Raw genomic sequence first — 22,916 nt, 5'->3', positions numbered from 1 at the left:
AAAAACTGAAACAGACACGTCTCATACACTTGTTTATTTTCGTACAAAACAATTGGCAAAATATGACTAATGCAACCATTTGCCTTTTGCTTATATGATGAAATATTACAGGGATACATTTTTGCTTTGAAATGATAACATATCAGAAAGCACAAAAAAAAAACCTCACACACACTCTTTCTCACACACACACACACGCACACATGCACACACGCACACAAACACACACTCGTTCACAAACACAAACATGACATCCATACTATGAAAGTCCAAAGACGGACCTACAGTCTCCACCAAACAAACAGGAAATGTCCACAGTTTTGGGGCTAAATGATGACCAATACTAACTCTGCGTGTGGTTTGACGGAGGGAAATGTGTGACGTTTGCTTGTGAATTAATTCGTGCTGAAACTGCCGGGAAACCTTTCGAGGAAGTAGCAGTTGAGAAACGCTATCGGCAGGCTTTTCGTTTTTTTTTGTGTGATGTACTCAAAAGAAAAATAACAACACACCCTTGGTGTGTGAGCAATTTAGCATGAGCAATCTGCTCATGCTAAATTGCCGGAGCGCACTGCAAATCATGCTACGGAGCGCCACGTTCATCTGAAATACATTGAATTGTAAAAATGGTAATTTATAAAACACTGTCATCATAAAACATATTTACAAACGAATATGTACAAGTAGAACATCATAATTGCTTTGACAAATAAGAACAAGGAGGGTGGGGGGGGGGGTCTGGGATATGGCGTTATTTACAAAATTGGAGATATTTACGTCTGAAATTTAAAGGTCAGCTCAGGTGTCTCATTGTTTTGGTCAGTCCGCAGCTGGCTGGCTTATTTTGTTCTTCTCCTCGCGGATGGCGTAGTGCTTTAGGGATGTCGGCGTGATGACATCATCATACTTCAATGAGAGTGACCTGGAACTGACCGCTGACCACCTCCGACATCTCGATGAGGAAAGCGGACTGGTTGGTATAGTGTTCGATAATGATGTCGTCCATGTTGACGTAAATTCTGCGGGGGAAAGGGAAAAGACTTCAGTGGGAGGATGCGCAAAATGCCAAGCACAAGGCCATGCGTCTGTTTAAGCGTCTTTCAGGTGTGCAAAAATGGAATTGAAAGGAACTGGAGGAACAAAGAAAATGACTTTTTGGCTGTTGAACATAAAACCATTGAATAGAAGGCAATTGAGAAACCAAGAAGTCATTCTGAAGGCAACTATACTTCTTCTAGGTCAGCGGTCCCCAAACCCCGGGCCGCGGACCGGGTCATTTGGTACCGGGCCGCACAGAAAGAATAAATAACTGCATCACTTCCGTTTTATTGATTTCGGAATCAGTTTTATTTTGAAAAATTACCGGGTTCTCTGTTACATCCGTCTACGCTATGTCACTTTGGACGCAGGTCAAGGCGCCCTTCTCGGTCACGTGACAAGTTACCGCTAGCAAAATGAGTTAAAAAACAAACATCTTTGGAAAGTTTCTTTGGGAAGGGGGAAAGGCCCAGCGAGACAGAAGAGGAGCCCTACAACTTTCAAGACAAAGTCGACTACATTTAATAGACAGTGTCAGGAGTCCTACTTAAAATATGGATTTATCTCAACGGGAGATTCCGACGCACCAAGCCCACTCTGCATAATATGCGGCGATGGTGAGTCAAATTTTTCATGCACTTTTTATCTGCGGTGTATGTTATTTTGAAGGCACGTTTAAACGTTACCATCGGGACCAGAGAGTGTTGCGGCCAAATAGGACGTTCCTACTGTCGTCGTGATTCGTGTTTATTGTTATGTTTGGAAAATACCGCAGTTTTCATGCAGGTTATATCATATTGTTTTGTTGTATTTATCCCGCCACACCTTAAAGACCGGTCCCTGAAAATATTGTCTGACATTAAACCGGTCTCTGGGGCAAAAAAAGGTTGGGGACCACCAGGGGCGGTTCTGGATCAATTTCACTGAGGGGGCCGGGCTGGGGCCAGGGGTTTTGATGGGGGGGCACATTCAACCCAGGGCTAAAAAGACAGATTTGAAATCTTATTTGACTTTTTATTTCTTCAGACTTTGAAATTGTAGTCATAACATTACAGTGATGAGAAAAAAACAGTATTAGGAGGGCTAAAATGTCTGCAAGCGTAACAATACGCCGTGTCCATCTGTTGAGAATATTCAAGCCAGGGGATGATATGGTACCAGCCCGCCGGGGACAAACATTGCAAATACACTGAAGCTAGATGTTTTACATGCATATAATTATCCAAATTTTAAAAGGCAATGTCTTATATATTCATCCTGTTAAATAAAAATTAAAATAAAAAGGGAGACTAAAAAAGTTACACACAGACACACACACACACACGTGCGCACGCACACACAAACACACACACACGCACACACACACACGGGCGCACACACGCAAATAGCACTCGTGTCGTGGTAATTTCCTTCTCTGCGGACTGATTCTCATTTTCCCGCTCATTTTTAAATGGCGCAGCGCACTAAAGGGTCCGACTACAATGTTAAATCACGCACTTTGGTTCCACCTTTCACGTCGGCGACTCGGCACGACTGCGTAATCTGCGCTCGGAGGGGGGGCCACAGGGGGGGCCAGAATCGGTGCTACAGGGGCACTGGCCCCCGCTGGCCCCCCCCCAGAACCGCCACTGGGGACCACTCCTCTAGTTTGTTGAACACCAACGCAATTGAAAAACTCAAGAAGTCATTCGGAAAACTACTGAACATTTTCGAGGTTGCTGAGAGGCAGGTGGTTGACGAGATTGAACAGTAATTGTCAATCTAGAAGTTCAATTGCTCTCTCGAGGAAGTTGAACAGAAGGCAACTGGGATTCTTGTTTTCAATCCCCACCCTTAAATATCACCCAGTTGACGTCTATTCAACTTCAGTTCCAAAAACGAGAGTGAAATTCTTCTGGCTTGTCAAACACCAAGAAAAAGACGGAACCTCGAAAAAAAAAATCCAGTTGCCTTCTATTCATGTTTTTGGAGTTCAACAAACTTTAAAAAGTCCAGTTACTTTCTATTTTGTGTTTACTGGAAGACAAGCTGGCCTTCTTTTTGTCTTCTTGAAAAATAACACGAAATTCAGTTGCCTTCAATTCAACTTGATTCAGAAAGCAACTTGCCTTCTTCTTGGTTGTTGAAAAGCAAGACATTGAATATATGATCGTGAAAACCAAGAAGTTGAATAAAAGGCAACTTTCAAGTTCCTTTCAAGTTCAGTCTTCAGCAACCTGAAAGAAGTCAAATTGCCTTCAAAGTTTATTGGAAGGAAATGCAACTTCCTCTTGGTGTTCAACAGCCTACAGGCAGTCCAGTCCATTTTTTTTTCTCTTCAACATTTCCGTTTCATTGCTTCCAAGATTAACTTTGATCAAAGGCAACTCGACTTTCCAACACCCCACGACGTGTTCCAATCGTCTTTGAGTCGAGCAGTTTTTTTACTCCGGTTTGTGGTTGGCTAGAGGTGCGGTCAACACGGAGGACTTAATAAAGTGGGTTATGCAATCTTCTATCTGACGTCAATAACCTGTAATCGTGCTGGTTTGGCTCCTAGCTTGTTAAAAAAATAAATAAAAATACTGTACTGTCCATCTATCTCCAGCATGGGCGTCTCATAAATCAAGGTAGTTTGACTTTTTCTCCTCCCAAAGCCTTGGCTCAACCGTCAGCCGTAAGCCCTTCAAAGACTATAATGAGTGAATTAGCGACACGCTCACACACTGTGCCTGCAGGCTGCAAGCCGATTGAAGATGAGGAGGGAGGGGAATTGCCGAGGGAATGTAACTCAACCTGTTGGCTTGGCTTCGGGGCCCCTGCGGTGACGAGCGGCAAGGAAAGCAGACTGTCTGTCTTTTCTCCAATTCGGACTGTACGAAGTCCTTGACGACACCGATGTTCTTTTCGACTGCGTGTGTGACGGGTGCATTCGTCAAATCGAATTATAGCGGCGGAAAACCGTCCGGTTCACAGGATAATGGAAAGACAACAAATCGGCATGACTCATCTTCAGGACTTTTGTAATATTTATACCCCTTCCTTAGTCAAATTTTTTTTTTCCCTTAAAGGGGGAGCTGCAATTAACACATTCCTTAAGGCTGAGACAAACCGAGCAACCTACCGAGCCGGTCTGTCAACTTGAGATTCCGCAAAGGAACTCATCATGGAGTCCCATGAGTCAAGCAAAAAAAAAAAAAAAACACACACACAAAAGGCCACTCACCCTCGTTTGCATTTCTTGTAAATTTTCCCAATGGTGTCTTCTTGCATGCCGTACTTATCTGAAATCTGATGACGGAAGAAGAGAAGATGAATTTGCGTCTTTCGAAAGGCAATACAACATTTTGGTATGTTGTTGTTGTTGTTGTTTTTTTTGTTCATCAGGATGTACTCACAGCTTCTCGGAGGCCCGACACCGTTGGCGTACTGAGCATGAGCGCGTCGAAAACCTCCTCAACGGCTCTCCTCACGTACAGCAGAACTTTTGGGAAGGAAAACAGAAAGCGGAAGCGTTGAAGCCCCTCTCGATGGCTCCGCGACCACCGAAACAACAGTTGCTTTTACTGACCTTTTTGGGAATCGTCTCTGCGCGCTTGCTTGCCAGGTGGAGTGCTGCTCTGCTCTCTGTCCGAGTACAATCGCTTCAGAGAGTTTCTGAATGCACGAAGACAAACATGTTTCACCAGGGGTTCCCATATTGGGCTGTGCGAGCAAATAACCGGCGCAACCCCGAATCTCTTCCATGAGATGCTTCACATGTACGAGAGTGCATCGTTGAACTTTTGTGTGCATTGCTTTTGTCGGATCAGCGGTTCCGTGAATAGATGGATGGATGATGAAACGAGATGTCCTTATTGGATGTTAATGATGCTTCGGGGGAGGGTGGGGGGGGGGGTGCGCCATCTCTGCAACACCTCAAAATGTGCTGTTTTTTGGCCGTTACATTTCTGATATGAAATTGCGATAAAGTGGCTTTGAGGGAGTGCGCCACCTTTGTAGGAAATACTGAAGGAAATACTGAAAGAAGCAATTTCCAGACCACTAAGAAGTCTGGAAATTGCTTCTTTCGTCTCATACAGTTCCATTAAATTGCTCTAAACGGGCTTTGGAGGGGGACATCAACGACAGTATTCAGGCTTAATAAATTCGGGAATGGCTGCTTAAGGCTGATTCATGCCACATTTGAGCTTTGAGGGGGTGCGCCAACTCCGATATAGTGTTGAAGGTGGTGCGCCACACAAAATGTATTCGAAAAGCTGCTCGATTTCTCTATTGGAAATGATTCCAAATGGGTTGTGTACCAACACTGCCGGAATATTGCATGGGAGGTGTGCCACTGATACATTTCTGACTGTACATTGCAACATTTAGGCAAGAGTTTTTTTTTTCCCCCACGCTTACCTTTCGTTCTCTTCCATGGGCGTGGTCTGCAAAAGTAGGACACAAAGATCTGATCAGACAGCTGATAAAGACATTGTTTCATGCCCCCCCCTGCTTTTGTAATCCGCTCATGAAGGAATGTTATCACGGCAAGATGACGTTTCCCATAACCTTCACGCTCAAGGAGGAAATACAGACGAGACAGTGCTTAGTGATTTGGCTGAAAGACTCCGCATGAATCTGAACGTAAAACCTCGGAGGTTTTGAAACTCACACACTCGCCGCATTATATAATGCATAAACTACAGTGTGGGAACGCCGGCTTGTCTGAACAGCGCCGTCGTGCGTGAGGAATAAGATGAGGGTGGCGCATGGGTCTTTGCGAGGTGCTGACGCGCCAGGTGTGGATGGCCCCTCATCGGCTCTGCGGCGGCATGCGCTCGGTTTCGACTCCAATTAGCTCACCTCATTTTCACAATCCCCTCCCTTTTCCCACACCACTTTTCCCACCGCATACTTTCCCACACATTTTTTTTTCTCTCCCGTGCCTGAGCTGATGCCTTCAGGGATGAGCGACGGGTCGGGAATATGACTCACTCACTCACTCGAGGGAAGGCACCTTGATTCATAAAAAAGAAATAAATAAAATAATGACAAGCGAGACCTACTATGCGCTGTAAGCTGGACAGATGTGCTTCTGGGATAAAGAGGACTGGCTGGGTAATGTGGTCATCCACAGTCTGGAAGAAGGTACAGTCGCTGCCCATGGAGCTGCTCACTAAAGACTTGGCTGAGAAAAAAAAAAAAAGAATGACACAATATAATAGATGATTTGTGAGGCAAGGAACGACACATCTATCCAAACGTCCACAATGGGCTGCGCTCGGGATGCCCCCAGCTGACTTTGGGGAGGGAGATGGGGTGTAGACCCTGGACTAGGGGAAAACCCGATACATAAAATATTATGAAAAAAAATAATAATAATTATATATATATATATATATATATATATATATATATATATATATACATAATATGATAAAAATATATATACACATAAATATTATGATTGAAAAAAATAATATATATATATACTGTATATATATATTATGATAAAAAATTATATATATATATATTTTTTTTTCTCTCTCCATACACTAGCCTACGAAGAATGTTTGTGGAATGTAGGAGGAAACAGGAGTGCCCAGAGAAAACACACACACACACACAAGTCAGGGAGTAGTATTTTTTTAATTAACCTTTTGCAACACTCACCATTGGCGTCATTGTTCGTCTTGCCCCTCCTCTTGGTCCTCTTTCTCTCCTCGTCACGCATCTTCCTCTCAGCCCCCTGAGCATGCAACAAAAAGTTGACGTGAAATTGAAATGGCTCAATCATATGTTCCAAAAAAATCTTCACAAGTTCTCAGGATGATTTTGCTGAAGAAAATAGCAAATATAATGACATGATGTCACATAAAATCCAAATGTAAAATGAAAACAAAAACATTCATAGTGTGTCATGACTATCCGTGCTGCAGGATTTGGTGTTGGATGTGTGTCTTCAAGAGGCCTTGAAGTGCATTATCATCCCTTATATGGTTCATTTATGTATTTTCTTTTGTGTTTACTGTACACAAGTCGCATAGTATCTTTAAGCCGCTTATATGTCAAATTTTGGCTCGCAATTAAAAAAACAAAAACAAAATCAAGCCAAGCGACGCCTCGTAACTTGAAAACCCTCACAAGTGGCGGCGCTCGTAAGTCAAGGTCCGCCTGTATTTTTCATGACCGAGATTCAATGCGACAACAAACCTTATCGCAGAAAATCTTGACTTGGCAGGCGGCTCTGTGTATGAGCTGATTGTTCCCCGAGCTGAAGTCATACGTGTCGATCTGCAGGTTGAGAGGCAGGCCTTTCACACCCTTCTGCGATGAAAAGTCGGTGCTTAGCGAGTTGATGCCGATAAACACCTGCAAGAAAACAAACAGACAATGTTTGTGTTTAGCTTTTTCGGATCTTGCTCTCACCGGAGCCTGGTGGGACGTGATGACAGGTTCAAGGCCTCTGGGCCAACGATAACAACGAGAGAGGCCAGTGTCTTAGAAGAATCTTTTTGATTGGCCGGTTGATGTCGTTGTTTGTTCATATTTTACTTTCACTTACATCGCTCGGGGAAAGAGTCGACTGCGGTTGCTCACAAATGTCGGGTGCAGTCAAACCACACATTTTTTGGTCCCCTTAATAGTTCTACGGCTTGGGAATTGCGTCTTGTCTTCCTGATTCGCTCTACCTGCAGCAGGTTTTTCACCCGCAACCCCACCCCAAGCGCCTTTGGGCCACAGGGAAATGAGAATTGGCCTTTTGCGGTGGTGACAGCACCTCGGGGCCAAAACGCATTTCTTGGATTCTTACCCTACCTCTTCAGCCACTCCTCCTGTCTTTCTTTCTTTTTTTTCTTCCTCTAAATCTATCACCTGTTCGCATGTTTTTTTAATACGTGTCTTGGTGTTTTGTTTTGTTGTATTTTATTTACCTTAGCTTCTTCATGGGGGTTCCAAATGAAGGAGAGGGCATTGAAGGCGACCTCCTCGATGTTGCTAATGCCGGTGAAGACTTCTTTGTAGTCCGCTATGAAACGGTATTAAAAAAATAAATAAGGCAAGGCTTCAGTGGAGCGACGATTTGTTGTTTGTATGTTTGTCGACCTACCGATGTCAATGACCCTCTGCTTGACAGTCGGCTGGCGTGCGTGCCAGTGGTTCCAAAAGCGAAGCTGCATCTCGGGCGTCTTGTCATTCTCGAACACGGCCATCACCACCGTCTGCCCGTCGGAGGGGGAAAAAAGGATAGAAAGAAAGACACGTGAGAGGAGAATTTAGTGTCTGGCGGATGGAAAATCATTCGTCACTCCCAATCCTTCTTTTCTGCTACCATTGTCATCGCTTATGTACCGTGACCAGTCGTGAGATTGTGAAGATGTTTTTTTTCCATGTACAAGCTTGACAAAGAAAAGATTGTCACCTTATGTTAAAAACAAAACAAAAAGAAAAGAAAAACCACACCTTCCTTCGCTCCTTGCCTTTTTTATTTTTTTATTTTTGCGCGTGTTGTTTTTGCACACACGTCACCTTAGATGTATGTCGTGGTATTAACAATAAATGTCACACTATGTCCTAGCCGAGTATGAGCAAGGAATTAGTCACCCAGGAGCCACTTCCTTGGGAGGGACACTTATTTGGGAAGATTGCCACTTCGGAACAATTTATGCAAACCAAAATAAATAAATAAATAAAATAAAAATGCTCAACTCAACATGAAACAAATCCCGTCATTTGGCTTCTTACCTTGACTTTGGTAGCAGTCATGCAGGCGCTGCTGTCCACTCCCTGCAGAGTGATGGGGTAGAATTGCCCCTTATTTAGGTAGACCATGGGTAACTCGCTGGATTTGTAAGGGGAGGCCGAGGGAGCGCCCAAGGAAAATTGGAACTCGCTCCTGTATGTCTCTGGCGGGGAGCCAGAGTAGGAGCCCGAGTAGACGGGACTGGAGTGGTCCTCGGGGAAGGGATCGTTGTAGGTCAGAGTCTAAGAAACCCCCCAAAAAAACATGTTAAAAGACTGCAGATTCTGAATTTAACCCTGGCGAACCCACGGGGTCAAATTTGGCCCCTATAAATTCTGCTACTCAAATGCTACCCTTAAATTTCAAAGGGTCAAATTTGGCCCTAATCCTAAATAAGGATTAAAGCATTGAATATTTGAAAAAACAAACAAACATATATTTTGGTGTTCTGTGAACATATAGCTGCCATTTAACTCATTCAGTACCAGCCAATTCTGGACCAAGTCTGAAAAGACGTTTAAAAACGTCTTTGGGAGTGAATGAGTTAAATGTATAATTCATCATTTTCCAAAGAAGAAAAGGGTTCTTGGGTTCTCCGGGGTTAAAAAAAAATTGCTTTGGAAGATCACCAGGTGTACCTCGGCGCTGTGCTCGGGGAACGCGCTGCTCTCCGGCCACTTCTGAAGCAGAGAGTCGAAAATGTTATTGAGGTCCTGCTTGTCGCTGTCCGCCGCCACACTGGTCAGAGTGGCGTAGGTGTCGGCGTTGGGGGGCAGGGTGACGGGCAGCGAGGGGTTCTGCTTGGATCCTAAGACCTCAAGGGAGTAGCTGGCGGGAACGCTCTCGGAAAGGATCTTCATGACATTGGCTGACGTCTCCAATGAGACGAGATCATTGCTGTGAGTCCTGAGGGGGAGGGGGGAGTGAGGGGGTGGGGGCGAAGAGAAAGCAAGAGTCGGTTGTTGGATCGAGACGATAGCAAGTAGCCTGCAATCTATCGAGCAATTTATCTGTTTTAGCGTCTCTGAGCACACACAGCTACCGCAAAGATTTGTGAGTCAGGGTTGGGTACTATTTGGATCTTAATCCGGTTCTTGTTTGAGTTTCTCTGCGGGGTGTTTAACATGCTGAAGGGGGGGGGGGGGGGAACACCGGAGACACAAGGGTAAGGGGCTCAGTGGGGACAGAAGGAGGGGGACCGCTATTGTCTGCGCCCCCAAGTGTTGCGCAACTCCTAAAGCGAGTCAAAGTTGATGATGGATTTGATTCAGGGCCGTGTTTGACTTGGGGATTACCTCTCTCCCCACTTCATCCAGAGTTTTTTTCGTTTACCTCTCTGTTGGTTTGAAGATGCTACTGTTTCGGCTGCAGGCGGGAACTTTCTGCTCCTTCTGGCTCTGGAGGGATTAAAAATGACAAAATGTGGAAATATGAATGGGCTCAAATGAAACTCGTTTTTGCTTGAGTTTTACCTTGCACTGTTCGTAAAGCATGGTAATGGCCGCCAGGTCGTCTCCCGGGTGGAGTCTGGGTTTGGCCAGGTTCTCCTCGGGCATTGGGTTATCCATGTACGACCAGGGGTCCATGTAGTTTGCGTTGTAGCGGTTATAGTTGAAGTTCTCGCTCTGAAAGACCACTCCCAGAGTCCTGCGAATAGCAACCCCTACGTTTAATGACACGTGGCTTTGTGACAGGGTGAGGAAAGACGGCAGTAACAGAGCCTCAGGGCAGCGCACCGTCTCACCCCGGAGCTGAGAAAAGGGTTCGATTGCAAAATCACAGAGCTGAATAAGATCCAACAACACGAGTCCCGCAAAAGGCGCGGGACCACCCACTGACAACTCGTTGGCCAAACCCCGCTGACAAAACATCAACGCATCTTCTACTTTGCGGTTTCCAGCCAAAGCAAAACAAAGTGCATTCTCCAATCCTACGTAAACATTGTTTATTTGTCCAACTCTTTAAAAGAGATGCTTGTGGTTTTCACCCGCAACCGAACGGAATCCCGGGATTTAGAGGATTGGATTTGTTTGGAGAGCCCGAAGCGCGACGTCAGCTAAATATCCTGATGCCCGCCAACTAAATGAAAGCCCCTCCCGCCTCCCCTTGAAGGTTTACCTTGGATAAACAGTTCATCAAGTGTGTCGATGGCAGCAAAAGACCACAGGTGCTCACCGCTTTGAAGGACTCGGACTACCGTGTGTACGTTTGTGCGGATTCCTGCAGAGGTTTGCATCTTAGCGTCTGGGTCACTTGCACTCAGGTGCACTTGTTCCTGACTCGCAAAGCTCAAAAACCACCATGAACCCACTGCAAACACCTCGACAGGATGGGAGGCAGTGGGAGGGGGGGTGTTGGAGGTGGGGGGTGGGGGCGCTTCTAGGGTTTCCCCATTATGTAATTCAATGCATTACATGCAGTCATTTCCCAGTGTCTCCATCCAACACCTCGAGAGGAGATTCCCATTTCCCGATTTTTCTTTTGTGCGCCGTGGCCTCTAGGTTCGTGCGAAAAGGGCAGACCCAACCATCCCATAATATCCATATCAGTTTTCCCAGCAAAAAAAAAAAAAAGAAGAAAAAAACCCCACCCCTCTTTTAAGTCAAGCATCTTTCACATGGGGGTCTCGTTGCAGATATAAGAAGATGGGGGCGGCTGTTGGCAGCATGGAATCCAAAAGATATCATCTCACTTTCTTTGAGCCATAGCGGATAAAAGCTACCTAAAATACAGAGGCGTGAACTTACTCAGTCTCTTTGGTCATGTCTCCAGTCCAGGTGCGCTGGAAATAGATTCCTTTTCAAGTTCTTTGCGATTGACTTTGTGGACGACTGAATGACACGCCGACGAGTTGGAGTGTTTTGATTGCCTGCTGACGCGGCCCACATTTGATTTATACAAGCGGCAGCCATCCCCTGCTCTCCTCCCATTGGCTGACATGCCTGAAACAGGTGTCTGAAAGGACAGGTGTAAGATCATTAACCCCCTCCGAGCCGAAGAAAGAAAGAGAGAGAGAGAGAGAGAAACTGCCTTTGCATGTGCAGATGAGCGCGCCGCACTTTGCGGGACAATACAGGGGGGGGGTGTTTTGAATGTCATTAACGGTGCCACATAAAAGAGCGAGATTGGGGATCTCGGAGCTGTGAGCCGCCTGCCTGCGACGCTTTAAAATGTTAATCCGTTTCCAGTTTCATACACTTGGTTTTGGGTGCAAAGTTTTTCATGGCGTTCAAAAATACAACAACAAAAAAAATGGTGTGTTGAATTTTTATTTCATCAAGTGGTCGCATGAAACAAAAGCATCTGGATTGAAATGTTTATTTAAGGAGAGTAAAAGTCTTAACGAAATGAAATAAAATCCAACATACCATTTTTTTTCAGGGTAGAATTAGGTGACGGTACTTCTTTTTAGATTAGCATTTCTATCCGTACATGTACAGCCATGAGGCTAATGTGATTTGATTTTGCAGCGAAAATGCGCTCAATAAATACTTGAAAGCATTTACAGGCTTCTTTTCAATTTTGATGAAGGAATGAATAACGTTTGTCACATGTACTGTACATGTGTAAACATTTGATTGCGTTATTGTTTTAGCAAAACATTTCAAATTGACTCAAAGATGTTACACTTTCAAAAAGTGTCTTGAAACATGTTGAATTATGCATTCTGCTTTGTAGGAGGAAAAAATTGTCCTGCTTTCCTTTGTAGCTGTAAAAGTGTTTTCAAGTATTGGGGTTTTGTTTTTTTAACTACATTGTGAGTGATTGCAGCGTGTCATTTGTTGTAGCAAAATATTTCTACATGAATAATATTTATTAGTTTCTGATCATTTTTTTAAAGAATAATATTTATGATGCTAAAAACACAGCACAACATCAAATAAATAACATTTAATCTACAGTATTCTCACATTGAGGCACCTGGTATCATGTTTTATTTGTATTATATATCTTGAAATATTGGTGAAATTTAAAAAAATGGGTGGTCACTTGGCTGCCATATATCATTTCCAAATATAAAACAATAATTTCTTACACGAACATCCAAAATGCATTTTTTGGGTACATTTGATCATGCTGCATAGATTACATGAATAAATAATTGTTTCATGCTTCTTTAAACGCATTGGTATGCATACAAAGTCGATACTACCTGTACTTTGGATATCCATTCAACCATCCATCCGTTATCTGAACCGCTCTATCCTCAACCGGGATCGCGGCCTTGCTGGAGCTTATCCCAACCGTCATCGGGCAGTGGGTGGGGTACACCCTGAACTGGTTGCCGGCCAATCACAGGGCACACAAAGACGAACAACCATTTGCGTTCACAGTCACACCCGGGGACAATTTAAAGTGTTCCATTAACCTATGGTGCATTTCTCTGGAATGTGGGAGGAAACCAGAGTACCCGGAGAAAACCCATGCAGGCACGGTGAGAACATGCGAAAGAGAGAGAAATAGCGAGAGAGAGAGAGAGAGAGAGAGAGAGAGAGTATATATATATATATATATACACATATATACTGTATATATATATGCCTGATGATGAAATTTATGAAACGATGACTATTGCACACACACACACACGCACCCACACCCACACACACATTGGCAGCTTGAATGTTGTGCGGTCTTCATGTCACTCTGGCATAACATCGTAAAATCAACCCATGCGCTCACACACAAAAACATGTACACACACACACACACACATACACACATTCACTGGCATTAGAAAGCAGGTCGTAAAAGAAGGAAGACTCCTCTTTATCCTTGCTTGGCACACCTTATTCCTCCACGCTACTATGTCTTTCCAATGTTCAAATTACTTCTACGCAATTTATTAATGTAATCAAAAGTCCTTTCTGATGCATGACCGGCGCATTTCTAACTTTAAACACCGGCAAAGCGCGGGCCGCAACGGGTTTCTCCTTAATCAGCTCATCCAAGGCGTCAACAACTTTCCCTTCATTCGGTTCTCTTCCACTCTGACCCCCTCATTAGCATGAGACATTAGCACATGTAAAAAGTTCCTCGTTGTCATTTCCTCGATGTCCGCCATCTAAACAAAAGTCCAATCAAGACTTTCAGTGAAATGTTGTAAATCTATGATGACTTTTGACAAAACAGGAGATATGTGTGAGATACTACACATGCGCCCAGGCTTCCCCTACTGTTGTGCCATGTCATTGCAGGAGTTTCCAGATCTCTTATACGCTGATTCCTCATGCAGGATGCCGCATATACCTTGGAAAGACAGTCATTCTCTCAATCAATGAATGGTGAGTCACAACCGGTGACGTACTTGCAATGTAGGAAATTACAGATTTTCCTTCTTAACCTGCTTCACATATCTCTGTGGCTTTGACGATTCCTTTTGATTTCTGTAGCACCTTGCACTAAGAGGAATACTTGATATAATATTTTTCTCTGTCCACATTCCATTGTTGTTTTTCAATCATTTTAATTTTGAAGAAAATATATGGGAAATTTGAGCTTTATAGTTAAAAAAAAAGCAAGCTATGAATGTGAAATTATTCCTTTAAAAACATGATCGACCGAATGGTTGAACAGCTAGCATCAACATTAAATGCAACATGCTCGTTCGTAGTGGTGCCTTAGAGATACATGACTTACAAACCATAACCAACAGAAGCTGTCTCAAACTTTTTTTTTTAAACAATCCACAAAACCTTCACTAACATCCATCCATCCATCCATCCATTTTCCGAACCGCTTGATCCTCACTAGGGTCGCGGGGGGTGCTGGAGCCTATCCCAGCCATCTACGGGCAGTAGGCGGTGGACACCCTGAATCAGTTGCCAGCCAATCGCAGGGCACACATAGACGAACAACCATCCACGCCCACACTCACACCTAGGGACAATTTAGAGCGTCCAATCAGCCTGACATGCATGTTTTGGGAATGTGGGAGGAAACCGGAGCGCCCGGAGAAAACCCACGCAGGCCCGGGGAGAACATGCAAACTCCACACAGGGAGGCCGGAGCTGGAATCGAACCCGGTACCTCTGCACTGTGAAGCCGACGTGCTAACCACTGGACTACCGGGCCGCCCCTTCACTAACATACTTTGTTAAATGCTACGGCCGTACGGGCTAACAATTAGTATCTATGTAGTGGTGGTGTTACCCTATAAGCGATGTATATCTGAACACAAACAGCAATGCATGTAGACAGTTATAAAATTACTTCAAATGCTTGTGGTCTTGATCCTCTGCGAAGAACGACTAATTTTAATGCCGTACTGACGAGTTGAGATGTCCCAATGAGCAGTTTATCCATCTGTCTGACTGTATGCTGCCCCCGTGTGGCCGAGACGTGCACACCGGAATGAGCAGCACAATGCCCATTGCAGGAGAACGTGAAACTAAAACCGTTTCATTAAAAAAATATATTTCATGTCATTATTGTATGCTTTTAATGAGTATTCTCATTAAAAAATAAAATGCTTTAGTTGTTTTACCGTTTTCCGTTGGGAACTAGTTCTGTATTTGTGATTGAAGGTTAAATTCTAAAAATATTGTTTCTTGAACCATCTCTTTCACTTTCATTTCTGAGTGTGTGAAGGTCGTCGAAGATGCACGACCATGCATCCCGGACCCATAGATTGAATATATACACTCGATATGGGTGTGAGTGCGTGGGTGCGTGTGCGCATTCAGCCGAGCATGGCGGCACACAAACAGTCGTCATGATGGCCCTTACGCGCCACCGCCACAGAGAAGGGCTTCTCTCAACACTTCTCTCCTTTCCGCCTCCTCACTATCTCTTTTTTGCCTGTTTTTTTTTTCCACTCACCTTCCGACTCTTCCTTTCGCTTCTTGTACCCAGTCCGCTGCTTATTCATTTTTTTTCCCCTCGCTGTTAAATGTTAGGTTTCGTCCCTCGCTCCCATGATGAGCGGTAACACATGTACTTACTCTTTTCAGTCATCCGCGATTGCACTCGTTCGATCGACGTGCATTCATTTTTCCGCGTTCCAATGACTTTGTTTCCAGGTTCGATCACATACAATCTGTGCGTGAATGTCGTGCTTTACGATCACTTGTTGACACAAAAGGAAGTAGTGCGCACATTTCTTTTCCAAGACATGAATGGAACTAATTACTTTCAACTACAGTAAGACGTCATACTTGGAAGTAACCTACCCATGTTGTGTGTGTGTGTGTGTGTGTGTGTGTGTGTGTGCGTGTGTGTGTGTGTGTGCAAATAAATCTATCTATGTATCGATCTATCTATACACAGTTTAGTAGAAATTCATTCAATCAATCAAACTTTATTTATCTAGCACTTTTCTTTATGTATGAAAAGTGCTCAAAGTGCTGTGCAATTAAAACTTCAAAATTACAACATAAAAATGAGGACTCCGCCCCCTCCCAACATACACAAATATATTTCCCCACAAGCATGCCTATGCTCTTGCGCGCACACACACACACACACACACACACACACACACACAAACATACACCACATGCACACGTACTCTGATGACCCTGATATTGAAAACATTTGCAGCAATCAAATGTTTGTATTTTCTTGTCAACTGCTTCCATATTTTTGTCATTTAAAATCCAAACAGAGGTGGCCCGGTGGTCGACTGGTTAGCGCGTCGGCCTCACAGTACAGAGGTACCCGCTTCAATTCCAGCTCCGGCCTCCGTGTGTGGAGTTTGCATGTTCACACATTTTAAAGCATTCCAAAAATGTGCGTGGCAGCTTAATGGAACACTTGAAAATGTCCCTGGGTGTGAGTGTGACCGCAGATGGTTGTTCGTCTTTGTGTGCCCTGCGATTGGCTGACAACCAGTACAGGGTGTACCCCGCCTACTGCCCAAAGACAGCTGGCATAGGCTCCAGCACCCCCGCGACCCTTGTGAGGATGAGCGGATTAAAAAAAAAAAAAGATATCTAAATAGACCTCTTCGTGACAAGATATGAGAAACAATAATTATGCATACACTGAATTTTGCACACAGCTCCTAATTAGACACTATCGCTGGACTAAGAGAGTTGGCGTTGTTTTGATGAACTTTTTGTTCATTCTGATTTGATTCTGACACTAATGTCAAGCTTGACCTGTGTGTTGCAATGGTTTGACCCCTCTAAGGTGTTTTAACACCCCTCAGCCCAACTATGCTGCTGTCACTTTTGTTTGGACGGACAGCAGAAAGGCTCCACGGGTCTGGAAGACACACACACCCACACCCAACCCCCGCCAACCACCACCTTCTACCATCAATATCCCCACCCCTTGGCAGCCCCTCTCCTTTTGAAAATTCCTCCCTCTAGCCACCAAGAACCACTCCCAGAAACTCTACATTGCCCCAAAGGGACAGATCATTGAAGTTGAAGAGGAGGGGCTGGGGGTGGGGGGTGGGGGGTGTAAGTGTAGTTTTGAAGGAAAGTTATCGAGGCAGGTACGGGACAGCTACGGGACATACAGTATGTGGTCAGCCATGCAAATTTTCAAATTTAGTAAGAGTATTTTGTCTTTGAAGGACCGCTGGAAATGCGCAAAATGAACCTCTAAAATGGCCACTGGAAACTAAAATGGCAGAAATGCTGTTTAGTTTAGACTCTAAAACAAACAGCATGTCTGACATGCTTCTGAAATTTAGAGGAGAGGTTTTTGAGACTTTTTCGTGGGTCTACTCATAACGGACGTGTCCACCAAATTTAATGTTGCTCAGTGAGACAGGCTTCAATCGCGAAATTTTCAAATAGTTTCATAGTTTGTGAAAGAGACCTGGAAATAAGCAAAATGACCCTATCCATGAAGCGCTGTGTTACAGCTGCTGTTGTTTTGAAAGTGTGATATGAAAAAAGATTGTATTGTAATGTACAATGATGGCTTAAAACAAAATGGCCGACTTCCAATGGCTTTTGGGCCATTGCTTCTTGAGTCTTTCTGGAAAGTATTATCATGACAGTCATGTTGGCCAAAATTCATTTTGCTAAGTGAGACCGGCATCGGGTACTCAATTTTCAAATTTTGTAGGTGTAATTTCTCTTTGAAGCACCCCAGTAAAGCAAAATAATCCTCAAATGGCCGCTTCGACCGAAAATGGCCAACATCCTGTGTCTTTTTGGGCCTTGCTTCTTGAGGCGTTTTGGAACATACTATTAGGAAAGACAGCATGACCAAAATTCACATTGCTGAGTGAGTCTGGCTTCAAGGGCTCAATTTCCTCCTTTTTTTCAGGAGTAGTTCATCTTTGAAAGACCCCAGGAAATTAGCAAAATGACCCTCAAATGCCTGCTTCAACCAAAAATGGTAGACTTCCTTTGTCCTTTTGGGCATTGCTTTTTGAGACTTTTTTGTATGTGCTGTCTTTTCAGTCATCCGCGATTCATGTTTCATGTTACTAACTTGGCCTTACTGGAGCTGAATTTTTTTTTTTTTGTTGTCGATTTTTTTTTAATTATGCGAGCCACTTCTATGGGAATATCAATTGTAACAAACCGCTTGCTCAAACGTTACAACAAGTACAAAGGCCAAACCCATAAATGCTCCTGATATACATAAATAATGATTTTTTTTGATTGCTGCAGCATGAAGTTAGCATGGGCCTCAGAGGTCTTAGATTAGCAAAACGGGTTTCCCATCCCTGATTTATTGAAGACATCGTTTTGGATGTATATTGCCACTTCAAAGTTTAAGCAGCTGAATACCATTTTAGCGTTGACCGCAGCTCAGTTCACGGCTCGCCCCAGGCAGGGGAAGGCTGCGGCGGAGAAAATGATTCTAACGTTGCTTAACATTGAGCTGCGCCTGAGGGCGGCTGTTGACAAAGCACCTGTGTGCGACGTCGGTGAGGGAATTGATGTGCTGGGAGAAAAAAAATGAAGGCAGATTCTGAATCGGCACAAAAAAAAAAATCTACAAAAGCTCATTTAAAACAAAATGGCCGACTTCCAATGGCTCATTTGCATCTTTGATTCAAAAAATGAGTCAAAATGTGTTGACTAGCGTTATTTTTAGCCACCCAGCTCGAGTGGAAAATCTCCAAGTTTTTAAAAGGCACTCGAGGGAATATAATTTCCTACTGCAAACCAATTACAAATATTGTGCTTTTTTAAAAAATGATTACCATTATATTGAATTTTAATGTGTTATTTAGTAGTTATGCTTGTTTGCATGAAAAACAATTGCCATGCTGATTGGCTGGAAGAAGTAATTCCGCTTCCACATAGTGAGGCTTTGTCCATTTGGAACACCCCTTCAACCAAATATGCTTACTTTTCTTTTAGAGCTACTTCCCTGATTATCTTGCATTCAACTATGCCAAAAAGCTAAAAATAAAGGCTAGAAAGTAGTTGCCTAAATTCGATTTATCTCAACTTAATGGGGAACGAAATGAGTGCTCACTTTCCTAAGAACATAACATTTTGTTCAAGGAAACCAAATATGTGTTTTTCCTGCTTTCAATCTTCCATTTCAATACAAGTGCACTTTCCTCTATTTTTACACTGTGAGCGCATCAAGAGGTGCCACTAAGATCACAGCGCGTGAGGAATGACACGCACTCACAAACACACACATGTCGTCAATCAGAACAACAATACGTGCAGCGGACACTGACAAAGAGATAGAAACCGGTGATAATGATGTCCGTTGGCCACATTCCCGCTTCATCTGCCAAACATAGTCAGAAATGTTGTCACTGATAAATTTATCCGTTCACATGCCAGATAAATTGTTGCTTTTGTCACACTTAAAAGACACCGAGGCCGAACGGTAAGATGCCAGGTTGCGTACGATTTGCGAGATTGTCATAAAATATGCAGACGCCATTCTACTTTTTATTGTGTTTCAAGTTAAGCTAACTGCGGTTCCACCCAAACAGAGAGTTAAGAAGGTGGGCGGTTGTGAGGCTCATCTGCATATCTGGTTTCATTCGACTTGGCTCCGCAGGCCACGAGCTCCCGTCGCGGTTAAACAAAAACGCTTATCTGCTGCAGCTAACGATCCTTCGGAAAGAACGCATAATTACACTATAGGCTATACCGTGACCTCCATTGCTTTGTCATCCAAGGTGGGGTGTCGGGAAGTGACAAATAACCACAAATACTGATTTATCAGTTATCTGTACTTAACTTGAATACATTTATACTTCAATTCATGGGTGACCCCACTCAGAGGTTTTCAGAGATATGAGCCATTACTCCGGTGATTTTTGTTTTGTTTTTAAGTTGTGTGCAACAACGACATGTTATGATCATTTGTGGATGAAATATATGAGGGTCTTCAAAATTACATGGCGGGCCAGATTAAATGCTCACGTGGTCCAAATATGGTCTACACGCCTTCGGTTCCCCTTCTCTGTGTTCGGCTTAACCACTAATAATACAACGCATACTGTAAATACATTTGAATAACTTTGGTCTGGAGTAAATTGAGATAATTGATTCGTTAATTACAGCAACAGCACAGCGGGTTTTCGACTCGTGTAAACAGTGACGCGAAAACCAGGGCGAGTCCCTGGCAATCCACTGGAGTCTATGGTAAAGGAAAAATTATATATATTTCTGGGCGGCCCGGTAGTCCAGTGGTTAGCGCGTCGACCTCACAGTGCAGAGTTATCGGGTTTGATTCCAGCTCCGGCCGTCCTGTGTGGAGTTTTCATGTTCTCCCCGTGCCTGCGTGGGTTTTCTCCGGGTACTGAGGTTTCCTCCCACATTCCAAAAAAAACATGCATGACAGTCTGATTGAACACTCGAAATTGTCCCTCGGTGTGAGTGTGAGCGTGGCTGGTTGTTTGTTTCTGTGTGACCTGCGATTGGCTGAGATGGGCTCCAGCACTGCTTGCATAGGCTCCAGCACTCCCGCGACCCTTGTGAGGATAAGCAGATCAGAAAATGGATGGATAGATCGATAGTTAGATAGATATGGGAGGAACGGTGGGCGACTGGTTGGTGCATCCGCCTCACAATGCAGAGATCATGGCTTCTTATTTGGAATTTGCATGTTCTCCCCGTGTTTGTGTGGCTTTTCTCTGGGTACTCTGGTTTCCTCCCGCATTCCAAAAACATGCACGGTAGGTTAATTGATCACTCTACAAATTGTCCATATGTGTGATTGTGAGCGTTCAGGGTTTTCCCCCGCCTGCTGCCCGAAGACAGCTGGGATAGGCTCCAGCACGCCCGCCACCAGCATGAGGATTAAGCGGTTTGGATAATGATAATAACGGATGCATGTATATATAAATACATCTATGAATATAATGTCGTACTTTTTCTTCTTTGTCCTATCACGCAACCGAAGTAATTTTGAGGCTCCAGTAAGTGCTAATTTCCTGGAGCCCTCAGTGGTCTGGAGACAGACAGAGGATAATGTTTTGGATACAATTTCTTCCGGGCAGTAGCATTACATGCGGGCTGTGAGGGTCCGCGTCGGATACATTGCAGCTCAAATTCTTCTCAAAGCACGATGGCAATAGAGCGGGACGAGCTTATGTTTGGAAGTAGCTATTTCAGTTTGATTTAGACATAAAGGCTCACAAAGGCAGCATTTGGGAATTGAACTGGGACCAAGTTCATGAGTTGTATCGAGGTTCACTTTGATTAAAAGTATGGTGACATCAAAGGGTCAAAAAGGCAGCATTTTAGCAAGGCGTTCCATTTGAAAAGGTAAACTGTGGCCACGTCTTTGCGCTGCAGCGTTTTGTCAATGAACTGGACCGAGTAAGCCTGTATCGCATTCTGTTCTGTATCCCTTTTTTTTTACTACATAAAAAATAATTTCAGTTAAGAAAGATGCAAGTTGCTACGTAGGCCAGAATAAAGACAGTAAAAAAATTGGGAAATATTGGGGTGTGGTTTGTGTTGTTTTTTCACTTCAAAACAACCACACAACGGAAAAGGCTCGATCCCCTCTGTTCTTGGTACCTCTAATAACTCGAATGGAAGCGTCGCGGTATGTACGCCGCTCTTTTTTTTTTTTTTATACATTTTTACAACAGGCTTCTCAGTCTCATCCACAGGGAGATGTCAAATTGCAAATATGGTTAAGTATCGTTGCAAAACACGATAAAATCTATTGTGTGTGTGTACATGGGACAGGAGATGTGAGCAAATCTCTTTTCGTCAATGGACGCTACAGCTTCGTGTTTGCTTTCAAAACTTAGCTTGTAGCAGACGTGTGCACATTTTCAGCATGACATCTCTGACTCTGATCCACTGGTGAAAGGACACTTTGATCCTCTCCTCTTTCATCTATAACTGCTTCAGAGAACAAAGTGTATGCAGAAAAGTGGTGAAGATTGCACGACTGTCTGTGTCCTATGTGTTGTGTTGTGTTATTTTTGTTATTTTGACTTCAAAATGGCGCCGCGTGAGTGGCTGCCTTTCCAGCAGCTCCTATATTTTGTTGTTCTACTTCTTCCTTTCATAACTTTGCTGCTGTGAATCTGTAATTTCTCCATTGCGAGACTAATAAAGGTTTTCATATCTTATCTTACATTATGCATTTTTTTTGTTTTGACGGCGGCCAGCTGTTTCTCGCTTGCTTATGCCTGCAAATTGATTTTTTTTGTCTGCATGAAAGCATTTATCAAATTTTACCTTGTTAAATAGTACTGTGACCCTAAAGGGTAAACCATGTTGGTAAGACATTCAAGTGTAAAAGTTCATCAGTGACTATGTCTCTGTATTGTACTGAGGCATTCCTTCGTGACAAATGCGGTGGCCCTAAAGAGTCAATCAGGCAGATGATGACATTTTGTTCCATTTGTAAAACTGGCCACTTCTCTGTATTCTGTTGTTCAGAGGCAAACCTCAGGGACTAGTACCAAAGTTGACCCCAAAACAGCCAAAAGGCAGAGTTTTGGCAGTTCGGTAGCAAGTACGGTGACTGTAAAGAGTCAAAAAGTCACCTTTTTTTTTTGCCAGAGTCATATGTCTACCCCAGAGGGAAGAAATTGTACACTTAAAAACACAATGTCTTACTGTGCTTATTAACCGAGGGAGTGATTGCAGGTCAGACTCAAGTGTGATCCAAGGATGATGAGGGTAGCTTCGAGGACACGTTTCTGGGAAAACGACACTCAACCAGGCATGAGCGTAGCTTCCAACTATTATCACACGTCAATGAGGCAGGCTGTGATCCTCGCCGATAAACAGCTTGCTTCATCTTCTTCTTGTTC

The 22,916-nt window shown here is 43.7% G+C and overlaps 1 protein-coding gene across 1 annotated transcript; it reads right to left on the bottom strand.

Annotated features, from left to right (window-relative positions):
• Window positions 1-19: 19 nt before the first annotated feature.
• grhl3 (grainyhead-like transcription factor 3) lies at window positions 20-11,610 on the bottom strand. Its single transcript, XM_086127627.1, has 15 exons — window positions 11,494-11,610; window positions 10,219-10,393; window positions 10,079-10,143; window positions 9,385-9,652; window positions 8,749-8,988; window positions 8,114-8,225; window positions 7,938-8,032; window positions 7,216-7,374; window positions 6,676-6,751; window positions 6,069-6,190; window positions 5,422-5,447; window positions 4,589-4,674; window positions 4,416-4,501; window positions 4,244-4,308; window positions 20-1,019 (listed from the first exon to the last, which is right to left on the bottom strand). Exons 1-15 carry the CDS (start codon window positions 11,508-11,510, stop codon window positions 902-904), a joined length of 1,710 nt encoding a protein of 569 aa, XP_085983753.1. The 5' UTR covers window positions 11,511-11,610; the 3' UTR covers window positions 20-901.
• Between the last annotated feature and the right edge of the window lie 11,306 nt (window positions 11,611-22,916).

The sequence above is a fragment of the Hippocampus guttulatus genome, chromosome 13, assembly GCF_054856545.1.
Source record: "Hippocampus guttulatus isolate MCC_2025c chromosome 13, RoL_Hgut_1.0, whole genome shotgun sequence".
Lineage (NCBI taxonomy): Eukaryota > Metazoa > Chordata > Actinopteri > Syngnathiformes > Syngnathidae > Hippocampus > Hippocampus guttulatus.
The sequence above is the reverse complement of the archived record's forward strand: the minus strand, read 5'-3'. Positions and strand labels throughout refer to the sequence as shown.

Coding starts and splice junctions, on each gene's coding strand:
- grhl3 (XM_086127627.1), bottom strand. Junction 7,375..7,937: donor ACCCCCATGAAGAAGCTAAG/GTAAATAAAATA, acceptor GTTTTCTTGCAG/GTGTTTATCGGCATCAACTC. Junction 6,752..7,215: donor TCAAGATTTTCTGCGATAAG/GTTTGTTGTCGC, acceptor TTGCATGCTCAG/GGGGCTGAGAGGAAGATGCG.